The sequence below is a fragment of the Symphalangus syndactylus genome, chromosome 5, assembly GCF_028878055.3.
Source record: "Symphalangus syndactylus isolate Jambi chromosome 5, NHGRI_mSymSyn1-v2.1_pri, whole genome shotgun sequence".
NCBI classification, from domain to species: domain Eukaryota; kingdom Metazoa; phylum Chordata; class Mammalia; order Primates; family Hylobatidae; genus Symphalangus; species Symphalangus syndactylus.
The window spans coordinates 33,235,897-33,249,466 of NC_072427.2; the positions used below are offsets into that span (position 1 = coordinate 33,235,897).

Genomic DNA, 13,570 nt, shown 5'->3' on the forward strand with positions numbered 1-13,570 from the left:
AAATGACTACATTACTGGTTTATGTATTTACTACGCTATATATTTTAATCTTTATTTTAGCGTGTACTCCTTCCACTTACTAAAAAAAGTATAACCACCTCAGGCAGATCCTTCAGGAGGTATTCAAGAAGGTATTCCTATTGTTATAGGAGATGACAGCTCCATGTATGTTATTGCCACTGAAGACCTTCCATAAGGAGGTGGAAGACAGTGATATTTATAATCTTGACTCTGTGTAGGCCTAGACCAGTGCGTGTGTGTGTGTGTGTGTGTGTGTGTGTGTGTGTCAAAGACCTTAGATGGGTCACAAAGCTCTGAATGCCAAAAAAGACAACAAGGATACATTCTGCATGTTAGTACTACCACTGTAGTAGTGTGTCTTAGTTTTTAACAAAAAAGTTTAAAAGTAAAAAAATAAAAAGTTTTAAGAATAGCATAAAGAGCCGAGTGTTGTGGTTCATGCCTATAATCCCAGCACTTTGAGAGGCTGAAGCAGGAGGAGTGCTTGAGCCCAGGAGTTCAAGACCAGCCTGGGCAACATAGTGAGACTCTGTCTCTCTACAAAAAAAAAAAAGAAAAAGAAAAAAGCTTATAGAATAAGGACATAAATAAACTATTTTTGTACAAATGTACAATGTTGTTGTGTGTTTTAAGTATTACCCCAAAAGAGCCAAAAAGTTTTAAAGTTTATAAAGTAAAAAGTTACAGTAAGCTAAAGTTAATTTATCATTGTAGAAAAAATATTTTTAAATAAATTTAGTGTAGGCTAAGTGTACAGTGTTTATAAAGTCTACATTAGTATACAGTAATGTTCTAGACCTTCACATTCATTCACCACTAACTCACCCAGAGCAACTTCCAGTCCATCCATGGTAAGTACTCTATACAGGTATACTATTTTTTATCTTTTATACCATATTTTTACAGTACCTTTTCTATGTGTAGATACACTTACCACTGTTTTACAACTGCCTACAGTATTCAGTATAACACCTGCTCATATAGGTTTGTAGCCTGGGAGCAATAGACTGTATCATATAGCCTATGTGTATAGTACACTATATCATCCATCTATGTTTGTGTAAGTACACTCTATGTAATGTTCACACAATGACAAAATTGCCTAACAATACACTTCTTAGAACATATCTCCGTTGTTAGGCGGTGCATGACTGTACTTGAACTTGTTTCTTCAATTGCCTGGTCTTTTTCAAGAACCTAGGAAAAGTGTATTTCTCTAGCAAGAAGACAAGAAGTGTGTGTCTTACCTTGGACATAGATAGCATATTCACACAATCCCTGAGTCTCCTGAAGCTGTTCTTTGATAACAGCCTGAAAGAGGAAGAAAAATGCTTCTGAGCAGTGGTTAAGTTTCTCCAGGTGTCTTTAAGAAAAGGTAGACATGGACAGGCCAGGTGTGGTGGCTCATGCCTGTAATCCCAACACTTTGGGAGACCAAGGCAGGCAGATTATGAGGTCAGGAGTTCAAGATCAGCCTAACCAATATGGTGAAACCCCATCTCTACTAAAAATACAAAAATTAGCCGGGCAGTAGTGGCACATGCGTATAATCCCAGCTACTCAGGAGGCTGAGGCAGGAGAATCGCTTGAACCCGGGAGGCGGAGGTTGCAGTGAGCCAAGATCACGCCACTGCACTCCAGCCTGGGCAACAGAGCAAGACTCCATCTAAAAAATAAATAAATAAAATAGTAATGAAAAAGTAGACCTGGATAAGAATCATATGTAAAAAAACCTAGAGTATTAATAATGCCTAGTAAAGTACTAGTTCATTCAGTTTCTTAAAATTTCAACTCCCTTGTTATGACTACTTATTCTAGAACAGGGATTTGCAAACTACAGGGCTTACAGGCCCTGTATATTTCTGTACAGCTCTCAAGCTAACAGTGGTTTTTATATTTCTAAAGGGTTATAAAAAATAAGATAACAAATATGATGTAGCGACTGTATGTGGCCTACAAACCCTAAAATATTGTTGGCCCATTACAGAAAAAGTTTGCCAACCCCTGTCTAAAATCTAACTAGGCAAGGTAAGAAAAGTATGAAAAGATTTCCAAGTATTATCACAGATGAAAAAGAAAGAGAACCTTTCAAGATTCATACTGGTGGCTGGGCGCGGTGGCTCACGCATGTAATGCCAACACTTTGGGTGGCCGAGGTAGGCGGATCATCTGAGGTCGGGAGTTTGAGACCAGCCTGACCAACACGGAAAAACCCCATCTCTACTAAAAACACAAAAAATTAGCCAGGTGTGGTGGCACATGCCTGTAATCCCAGCTACTCAGGAGGCTGAGGCAGGAAAATCGCTTGAACCTAGGAGGCGGAGGTTGTGGTGAGCCAAGGTCACGCCATTGCACTCCACCCTTGGCGACAAGAGCAAAACTCTGTCTCAAAAAAAAAGAAAAGAAAAAGAAAAAGATTCATACTGGTATCTGCTTTCAGATCAGTGGTATCAAAAAAACACTGGTATGGGCCAGGTGCAGTGGCTCATGCCTATAATCCCAGCACTCTGGGAGGCCAAGGCAGGTGGATCACGAGGTCAGCAGTTCGAGACCAGCCTGACCAACATGGTGAAACTCCATCTCTACTAAAAATACAAAAAAAAAAAAAAAAAAATTAGCTGGGCGTGGTGGCAGGCGCCTGTAATCCCAGCGACTTGGAAGGCTGAGGCAGGAGAATCACTTGAAATCAGAAGGCAGAGGTTGCAGTGAGCCGAGAGTGTGCCACTGCACTCTTAGCCTGGGCAATAAGAGCAAAACTCTATCTCAAAAAAAAAAAAAAAAAAAAAAACTGGCATGAATCTTTGTCATACCAGTATGAATTAGTTCTGTGCATTGCCATAGGTATAAATGCCACAGGTATAAATTAAAAACCTTAGATGGGTCACAAAGCTCTGGATGCCAAAAAAGATGACACCAAGGATATGTTCTGCATGTTAGTACTACCACTGTCTGCCCGCAAGTTTGTAACATATATGGTATGTTACCAAAGATACAGAGAAAGGGAAATACAAATGGTTTTTAAATATACACATGATGATCAACCTTGCAATAAGAGGGAAATTAAAAAATAAAACTCAGGGCTGGGCACGGTGGCTCACGCCTGTAATCCCAGCACTTTGGGAGGCCAAGGCGGGCAGACCACGAGGTCAGGAGTTCGAGACCAGCATGGCTAATATGGTGTAACTCCATCTCCACTAAAAATACAAAAAATTAGCTGGGCGTGGTGACGCTCATCTGTAGTCCCAGCTACTCAAGAGGCTGAGGCAGAAGAATTGCTTGAACCTGGGAGGCAGAGGCTGCAATGAGCCAAGATCGTGCCATTGCACTCCAGCCTAGGTGACAGAGTGAGACTCCATCTCAAAAAAAAAAAAAAGAACTCAACAAAATACCATTTTTCATCTATCCAAAGATAAAAAACTTAATGTGCTGAGCTGAACATCTGCCTCCACCAGAAGACCAACATATCCCAGAGAGTTGTTTGCTCTTGACATGAGAAGACACATGGAACACACCTGAACCTGACCCACAGCCTGCAGTCAAACCCAGCCAACCCACAGCTGATCTGAAAGCCCATGAGCAATTAATAAATATCTGTTTGTTGGGGGCCACTGACATTTTGAGGTTGTATGTTAAACATCACTACCATAGCAAAAGATAACCAGTGTGTGAAGTATGGGGAAAAAGGAATTCATATTTTATCACTGAGATATAAACTGCCACATGCTGTTCAGCAGGCACTGTTAGTTGCCTACCCAACATCCTGCCTTCTCATTTTTATTATCATGGCAATCTCTTACCTTGCAGGCTTCATAATCTTTCTGGATATAATGAAGATGAATCAACCAGTTCTGTTTCTCCAAAATAGGAAACTCTGGAGCTAGGTAGCATATTTTCACAAAACAAACAACACAGTCATCAGATTTTCTCCTTTAGCACTATCCTCATGTCTAAACTAACCATAAACATACTGCAATATCACATTAAAATTTTGATCCTACTGACTACAAGAATATATTATAGTGCATCAAAAATATATAGACTATTAAACTAAGATACTTGTTCTACTACTACATGTTGAATACATATCTTGAGTTTTTGAAGGTTGTAATATCAGTTTCTCATCAAATAATGACTGGGACTGAAAAACATAAAATCATCCTTTGTCTCTTCTTCTCAATCTCTCCTTCCCTGGTTATAGAAGGTGAATAGAAAGACTTTCTAAAGGAGATTGCAGGAATGTCACTAAGGAAATATACGGGGAAGCTGCCCCCAATATTTCAACACAGGTTCTTTCTATTTTCCACAAGTGTCGGCTGGCTGAGAAATAAAGAGAAAGAGTACAAAGAGAGGAATTTTACAGCTGGGACTCCGGGGGTGACATCACATATCAGTAGGACCGTGATGCCCACCTGAGCTGCAAAACCAGCAAGTGTTTTTAAGGATTTCAAAAGGGGAGGGGGTCTAAGAACAGCGAGTAGGTCACAAACATCACATGCTTCAAAGGGCAAAAAGGAGAACAAAGATCACATGCTTCTGAGGAAACAGGACAAGGGCAAAATCAGAAACTCCTGATAAGGGTCCAACAAAGATCACAAGGCAAAGGGCAAAAGCAAAATTACTGATAAGAGTCTATGTTCAGCGGTGCACGAATTGTCTTGATAAACATCTTAAACAACAAAAAACAGGGTTCAAGAGCAGAGAACTGATCTGACCTCAAATTTACCAGGGTGGGGTTTTTTCCCCACCCTAATAAGCCTGAGGGTACTGCAGGAGACCAGGGTGTATTTCAGTCCTTATCTCAACAGCATAAGACAGACACTCCCAGAGCGGCCATTTATAGACCTCCCCCCAGGAATGCATTCCTTCCCCAGGGTATTAATTATTAAAATTCCTTGCTAGGAAAAGAATTTAGCAATATCTTCCCTATTTGCATGTCCGTTTATAGGCTCTCTGCAAGAAGAAAAATATGGCTCTATTTTGCCCGACCCCACAGGCAGTCAGACCTTATGGTTGTCTTCCCTTGTTCCCTAAACCACTGTTATTCTGTTCTTTTTCAAGGTGCACTGATTTCATATTGTTCAAACACATGTTTTACAATCAATTTGTAGAGTTAACACAATTATCATAGTGGCCCTGAGGTGACGTACATCCTCAGCTTACGAAGATAACAGGATTAAGAGATTAAAGTAAGACAGGCATAAGAAATTATAAGAATATTATTTGGGAACTGATAAATGTCCGTGAAATCTTCACAATTTATGTTCCTCTGCCACAGCCGGTCCCTCTGTTTGGGGTCCCTGACATCCCGCAACATAAATATATATATAAGATAGTTAATATCACATCTGGCCAGGCGCAGTGCCTCACGCCTGTAATCCCAGCACTTTGGGAGGCCAAACGGTGAAACCCCATCTCTACTAAAAATACAAAAAATTAGCCGGGCATCGTAGCAAGCACCTGTAGTCCCAGCTACTTGGGAGGCTGAAGCAGGAGAATCACTTGAACCTGGGAGAAAGAGGTTACAGTGAGCCAAGATTGCGCCACTGCACTCCAGCCTGGTGAAAGAGCGAGACTCCGTCTCAAACAACAACAACAAAAAATCACATCTGATGAACAGAGTACCAAAAATATTTTAGTTAAACACAATCCTTAGAAATAGCTCAAATGAGAACATTATGCTGTTGCCCAGAAATGAGAAGTCAACGATGAAAAAAATCTAGTTGAGTCATTGAAAATGGCTCATGATACAGAAACTAAAAAATGAGTTACCTGCCCACTGAAATCAGAAGTTTAAAATATGGTCAAATTCATTAAGAAATTACTTTTCTGTGGTAACAAGGAGTAGAAAGATCCAAATTAACCTCAGAATAGTGAAGATCTCAAGGAAGGAAGAGAGAAGAACAGAATTATGAAAAGATAGAAAGGAGACTTCAACTCTTTAATGCTTATTTCTCAAAAAAAAAAAAAAGCTTTAAAGTAAACATGACTAAATGTTTTTTATTAAGCCTAGCCAGTCGGTACATGTGTGTTTATATTATTTTTTGTGAACTTTAATATGTTGGAGACAGTCCTTTTTAAAAATGGAAAAGAGGCCAGATGTGGTGGCTCATGCCTATAATCCTAGCACTTTGGGAGACCGAGTGGGGCAGATCATTTGAGTCCAGGAGTTTGAGGTCAGCCTGGACAACATGGTGAAACCCCATCTCTACAAAAAATACAAAAATTAGCAGGGAGTGGTGGCACATGCCTGTCATCCCAGCTACTAGGGAGGCTGAGGCACCAGAATCACTTGAACCTGGGGGCGGGGAGGTTGCAGCGAACCAAGATCGTGACACTGTACTCCAGCCTGGGCCACATAGCAAGATTCTGTCTCCAAAAAGAAAAAAGGAAAAGAAAGGGAAGAGCATGGGGAAGAGAGGAAAATGACTGTAATCCATTTCTTGATGTTCTGCAACTAAGGAGAAACAACCTAAAGAAAACCAAAAAACTTCTATGTCCATAATATAACAGGAAGAAAAAAAGCTTACTGTGACTCAGAGTTAATGTTGCCTGAACACAAAAATTACAAGGTACAACCAGACACACTGGCTCGCAACTGTAATCCCAGCGCTTTGGGAGGCTGAGGCAGGAGGATCAGTTGAGCCCAGAAATTTGATACCAGCCTGGGCAATATAGCAGGACCCTCATTTCAACAAAAAATTTAAATTTTTTTAAAAAATAAAAAAGAAGTAATGCTGCTCGTTGCTATCCAAGAATAGGGATTATCAATGGAATTTGTAAGAAGAAATTATAACAAAGTATGGATATGACTTTACATGCCAGGAACAAGAAAAAAAGTAAAATTTTAAGCAACTGACTCTTCATTTTCTGACTACACACATTCTCTTAGTAGAACCGCCCTTCTAGTCGTTGGGGCCTATCTGAAATTCTTCTAAGACTTGTGTTTCCTTTCTTCTCTTCCCCTAAGGCCTCACCAATGACCAGACCTTGGCCATTCACATTCTACTTAACCACTTCCAGAATCAAATCTCCTTTGAAAAAGCCACACGAGTCACCAAGCTTAAAGACGTGTGAGTGTGTTAAGTGCATAAAGTGCACCGTCATAAATAGCTCTGGGGTCCGGGGGCAGTGTCTCACGCCTGTAATCCTAGCATTTTGGGAGGTCCAGGCAGGTGGATCATGAGGTCAGAAGATCGAGACAATCCTGGCTAACACAATGAAACGAAGTCTCTACTAAAAATACAAAAAATTAGCCGGGCGTGGTGGCAGGCGCCTATAATCCCAGCTACTCGGGAGGCTGAGGCAGGAGAATCGCTTGAACCTAGGAGGCAGGGGTTGCAGTGAGCCGAGATCACACCACTGCACTCCAGCCTGGGCGACAGATCGAGACTCCATCTCAAAAATAAGTAAATAAATAAATAGTTCTGGGACAAGTAGCTTACTGAGTAATCTTGGACCAAGTCTCAACTGCATGACCTAGTCCTCTGTCACCTACCTACTAAAGGGAAAGAATAAAAAAGAATGAGGCACTGAACTCTTCTGAGTTTATATTAAGTATTACAAACCTCAGATACTTAGTATAATATCACTAAGTAGTCTAAAAGAAAATTTATAAAATGTTAATTTTCAAGTCTTAGCTGTTATTAAAATCTCACAATAAAAGACAATCGGGGCTAGCCATAGTGGCTCATGCCTGTAACCCCAGCACTTTGGGAGGCCCAGGTGGATGGATCACTTGAGTCCAGGAGGCCAGCCTGGACAAACCCCATCTCTACAAAAAAATACGAAAAAATTAGCCAGGAGTGGTGGCACAAGCCTGGTGTCCCAGCTACTCAGGAGGCTGAGTTAGGAGGATTGCTTGAGCCTGGGAGGCAGAGGTTGCAATGAACCGTGATCGTGCACTGCACTCCAACCTGGGTAACAGAGTGAGACCCAGTCTCAAAAAAAAAAAAAAAAAAAAAAAGGACAAGCCACGTTTTGTGTTTCCTGAGTGAAAGCTGGAGAAAAAAGTGTTCAATTTGTAAGGTAGCTCAAGAACCCAAATGCTCATTAAATGGAACTCTAGGGATTAGAAAAAGGAAAATCCACCAAATCCAATGCTGAAGGTCATTTCACACTCTTGGAGATGTAGCTGTCCAAAAGCTAAAAGAATTTTAGTTTCATCAAATATTTTAGAGAACATTTCAGTGAACACAACTGTCCTATTACCAAATGTGTGACCTGGGAAATTTATAGTTTCCTCATCTGTAAAACCAAGACTCATTCATTCAACCAATATTCGCTGGGTACCTACCATGTTCCAGGCACTGTTCTAGGCACTTGGAATACAGCAGTGAACAAAACTAACTCCCTGATTTCATGGAGCTTATAATTGAGGGCAGGGGCTGCTACCACACAGGATAGATAATAAAGTATCTTACATTTATGAGTGATATTTTTCTATGGAGAAAAATAAAGCAGGAAAGAGAAACAGTGACGGGTTGGGGGTTTTACTTTTAAATACAAGGGTCAGGAAATAAAATACTCATCCTCATAGAGTTGTGAGGATCGAATTACCTAATATATAAAGAGGTTCAAATAGCGCCTGGTACATAGCAAGCCTTAAAGAAATGTTACCTATTATTGTTGCTGTTTTTTTGCATTTTGTTTTGTGTTTTTTGAGATGGAGTCGAGTTGTGTCATAAAGGCCGGAGTGCAGTGGCGCGATCTTAGCTCACTACAATCTCTGCCTCCCAGATTCAAATGATTCTTATGACTCAGCCTACTGAGTAGCTGGGATTACAGGCACATGCCACTATGCTCAGCTAATTTTTGCATTTTTAATAGAAATGGGGTTTTGCCATGTCTGCCAGGCTGGTCTTGAACTCCTGACCTCAAGCGATCCACCTGCCTCAGTCTCCCAAAGTGCTAGGATTACAGGTGTGGGCCACTGTGCTGGGCCTGTTGCTGTTATTTTTATTACCATTATTATCTATTTATCGTCAAAGATGAAGGAATTCTGGATACCTCAGAAATCCCTAGAATCTACGAATCCTGAATTTACAATTAGAATTTTACCTGTAAATGTATTACGTTGAATTTCTGGTATTCCAAATCATTGCTCACTCCAACTCCCCCTAAAAATGGAGATACTGGTTCTTATATGCTTTCACAGGTATTATGAGAATTACTAGTTGAAAGATCCTCCACAAAACATAAGCATGTAAATGCAGAACAGAGTCTCCCCTATTTTGCAATAAAGCAGAGTGATCATCTCCAATGCCACATTTCAGGAGCCTATGTTACCACAGAGGTCAGGTAGGCAGCTGATGAGATGAAGACAAGGTAATGGCTTTTAGTGAATTACAAAAAAGACCTCATTCATATCCCAGCTACCACACTACCCTTCCACCATCACCAAGACAGTGGGGGCAGAAGGCTGGCAACCTAGCAACAATACTCCCTTGCCACTTCTCTTGCCCCATTCTACTCTTTTGTAACATCTCTTCCCCTTCTTTCTCCCTTTAAGGATGCACCTGACATATTTTATACAATTCCAGAAGTGAATAAACATGACACTTCAAGAATTCTCCCCTGCAGTTTGCCCTAGGTGGTAAACTCTCTTAGAAGAATTTCAAATTCTGCTTAGGCTCAAAAATCACACCTTTACATGACACTTTGATTAATGCTAGGGATAATATGCTAGCTATATAAGTACTAAGTAGAAAACTATTATGGTTCAGATTTTTCATTGCAAAATTTACTATATAACTAAGGCTTTTGTAAATACATTGCAAGTAAAGCCTTTAAAAAAAAAATACTCATCAAAGAAAGGATTTCTTCCGGGACTAGCAGACATGTGGCACATAAAAGTTTTCACGTGTAGAATTACAATCTTGATTCAACACCAGCCTTCTATGGGGCCTAGGGCAAGTTATTTCACTTCTCTGGGCCTCCATTTATCCCCCCTATAATTTTCACCTGAAAATCCAAAGAATCTGAAAATGGTCATTCAATAAATGTTAATTTCCTCATGCCAAACAGGAATTAAAACACTTTTCTACCTCAATAAGATATTTGGGGCATCAAAAGAAATAACAAATCTTGAAAAGAAAATAAATGTAAGACATTTTCATTACTACCATTTGGAGCCCTGTATCAGTCAAAGCCTAACAAAAAAACCACTTGGGGATTTGAAACACAAGGACTTTAATGCAGAGAACAGGCAATGGAAGAAATGAGAGGCCCAAGAGGGAATGGTGAGACAAATCAGAAGTCTGCATGAGCAAAAAGCCACTACGACTCTGAGGCCTGAAGGTGGGGGAGGGAAGCCCTGTCTTCTTCCTCTTGCCTTCTAATCTCCTGCCAGTTCCTCCACTTGCTAATCCAGCCAGAAACTGCTGACACAGAAGCCTGGGAAGAAAAGGAGGCTGCAAGAGCCAGCTCCTCACTATACCAAAAAGAGAAGAGAAGGCAAGGAATGGATCTGAGGGCAAACAGGCCCAGGATCAAGAGAAACATCTACTCTGTTCAGGGACATAAATGATGATGAAGGAAGAGGAAGAGACTAAGCTGAATCAGTATTGACTCAAGAATACATGCTAGAAGCTGGCCTTTAATTTTTTAATTATATTGCTGCTATCCAGTTTGTTTGCTTCTCATTAGCTTGAAATGAGGAAGAAAAAAGTCATATAAAAGATTAGCTAATTATGGTTTTACGTTATAGCTTAGATTATTTTATTTCCTCAAATCAAAATTTAACAATTAGATCCTTGTTAAGGGTGTGTGTGTATGTATCTCAAAGTTTTTCTCTCTTATTATTCCACTGAATATTCACATAAGGCCAGTGAGTTATGCAATGCAGAGAACATCCTCACATTACAAAGGAGGAAATTAAGGTCCTAAAGGTTAAGTAAATTGTCTACATCCAACAAGTAGTTAATGGAAGAGGCGGGACTATAACCCAGGTCTCCAAGGTGACCCATTAAACCAAGTTTCTGCCCAATCATAAAGGATTTTCTAATATTAAAATGTAAATGTTTGGGCTGTCAATTACACATAACTGAGCAACACAACATTAATGATTTTAAAGTGGCCAGGCACAGTGGCTCATGCCTGTAATCCCAGCACTCTGGGAGGCCAAGGCAGGCAGATCACGAGGTCAAGAGATCGAGACCGTCCTGGCCAACATGGTGAAACCCCGTCTCTATTAAAAATACAAAAAAAAAAATTAGCTGGGCCTGGTGGCACACACTTGTAGTCCCAGCTACTGGGGAGGGTGAGGCAGGAGAATTGCTTGAATCCAGGAGGCAGAGGTTGCGGTGAGCGGAGATCACACCACTGCACTCCAGCCTGGCGACAGAGCAAGACTCCATCTCAAAAAAATAGTAATGATTTTAAAGCTTTTCTATTTTTTTTTTTTTACAAGCAGTGCTTTTCATATACCAAAGTAGGAAGACTTTCAAATGATTTTTAAAAATAACTAGTTGGTTTTCTTAAAAATACATACTTACAGTAAAACAAAAGTCAAAGGGCACATAAGATACTAAACAAAAGACCCATTCCATTCCTATCCCTCACCAGAGGTGAAGCATTTCTTGAGTTATTTCTATGCACATATAAGCATATGAGCAAGTGTGTGTGTGTGTTTGTACACCTTTATTTTACACATGGGGATTATATTAACCGCATTTTAAAAATTGCTTGCTAATATTTACTGAGCCTAAATATATCCTTCCTGGTGACCCTGAAAATCCTACTCCTAAGTATGTATGTGTACCAAAAAACATGCACAAGACTCTTCATGGTGGCATTATTCATAATACATCACAATAAAAATATCCCAAATGTTCATCAAGTATAAAATGAATAGACTTAGGTAGAGCCCCATAATGGAATATTTATAACAAGGAAGAAAACAACCAGCCACTACTACATGCAACAACACAGATGAATCTCACAAACATAATTCTGAGCAAAGAAGCCAGATATTCAAAAGTACACACTGCATGATTCCATTTACATTAAATTCAAAAGCAGGCAAAACTGATCTAGAAGATAGAAGTTAAGGCCGGGCACGGTGGCTCACGCTTGTAATCCCAGCACTTTGGGAGGTCGAGGCGGGCGTATCACGAGGTCAGGAGATGGAGACCACGGTGAAACCCCGTCTCTACTAAAAATACAAAAAAATTAGCCGGGCGTAGTGGCGGGCGCCTGTAGTCCCAGCTACTCGGAGAGGCTGAGGCAGGAGAATGGCGTGAACCCGGGAGGCGGAGCTTGCAGTGAGCCGAGATTGCGCCACTGCACTCCAGCCTCGGCGACAGAGCGAGACTCCGTCTCAAAAAAAAAAAAAAAAAAAAATAGAAGATAGAAGTTAAATACAAGTTATTATCTTTGGGAGGGGTGGTTAATGAGTGGTAGGGAATAAGGAGGCGGCCTGGAGGGCACTGATAATATTCTATACCTTAATCTAGATGGTGATTACATGGGTATGTTTACTTTGTAAAACTTCACTGCACAGTACAATTATGATTTATGTATGTACTTTGCTGTATATATATTTCAATAGAAAGATATCAAAAATTACTGATTGAGCCAAATTAGACATTTTCTAAAACCAAAAAATTAATTTCTGCAATATTAATGCAGAAAAGGGAGGGGACACACAACTCAGTCTGGGGTAAGGATCAAGATTTCCTAGACAAGACACAGAAGGCATTAATCACAAAAGAAAAATAATAGTAAATTGGCCTTCATCAAAATTAAACTTTTGATCATCAAAAGATATCTTAATAAAATGAAAGTAGTAAAACACAGGCTGGGGGGAAATATCTACCACACGTATAACAGACAAAGGACTTACATTCAGAATATATAAAGAAGTCTCACAAATCAATAATAAGGAAAAAGGAATTTAAAAATAGGCAAAAAACTTGAGCAGGCACTACACAAAAGATATGATCAGTAAGTATATGAAAAGGTGTTCAACATCACTAGTCATTAGGGTAATGCAAATTAAAATCACAATAAAACACCCACCAGCAAGTCTAATATGAAAAAGACTGATAGTAACAAATGTTGGCAAGAACATAGGCAAACAGAATCCTCACACGTTGCTGGTGGTAGGGTAAAATTGAACAACCACTTTGGAAAATACTTTGGCAGTTTATTATAAAGTTAAAACAAACAGTTCACATATGACCCAGCAATTCCACTCCCTAGGCACTTATTCAAGTAAAAACACATGGCACATGCACACACAAAAAAAGACCAGTAAATAAATGTTCAGGCCGGGTGCGGTGGCTTATGTCTGTAATCCCAGCACTTTGGGAGGCTGAGGCAGGCAGATCATGAGGTCAGGAATTCAAGACCAGCCTGGCCAATATGGTGAAACCCCGTCTCTACTAAAAATACAAAAATTAGCCAGGCGTGGTGGCACGCACCTGTAGTCCCAGCTACTCAGGAGGCTGAAGTTGAAGAATCGACTGAACCCAGGAGATGGGGGTTACAGTGAGCTGAGATCGCACCACTGCACTCCAGCCTGGGCAATAAAGTGAGACTCCATCTCTAA

At 40.2% G+C, this 13,570-nt stretch overlaps 1 protein-coding gene across 6 annotated transcripts in view; it reads right to left on the reverse strand.

Moving 5' to 3' along the window:
- BBS4 (Bardet-Biedl syndrome 4) overlaps positions 1–13,570 on the reverse strand; it is a 52,734-nt gene that overhangs the window by 25,158 nt on the left and 14,006 nt on the right. For 4 of the 6 annotated variants that reach the window (XM_063638797.1, XM_055277879.2, XM_055277877.2 and 1 more), the window contains 2 exons: positions 3,819–3,898; positions 1,269–1,332 (listed from right to left, as the gene is read on the reverse strand). In XM_063638797.1, coding sequence (XP_063494867.1) covers positions 1,269–1,332; positions 3,819–3,898 — 144 coding nt within the window. Of the gene's footprint in view, positions 1–1,268; positions 1,333–3,818; positions 3,899–9,078; positions 9,138–13,570 lie in introns of all 6 variants that reach the window. The other 2 variants (XM_063638799.1, XM_063638800.1) reach the window with 1 other exon arrangement.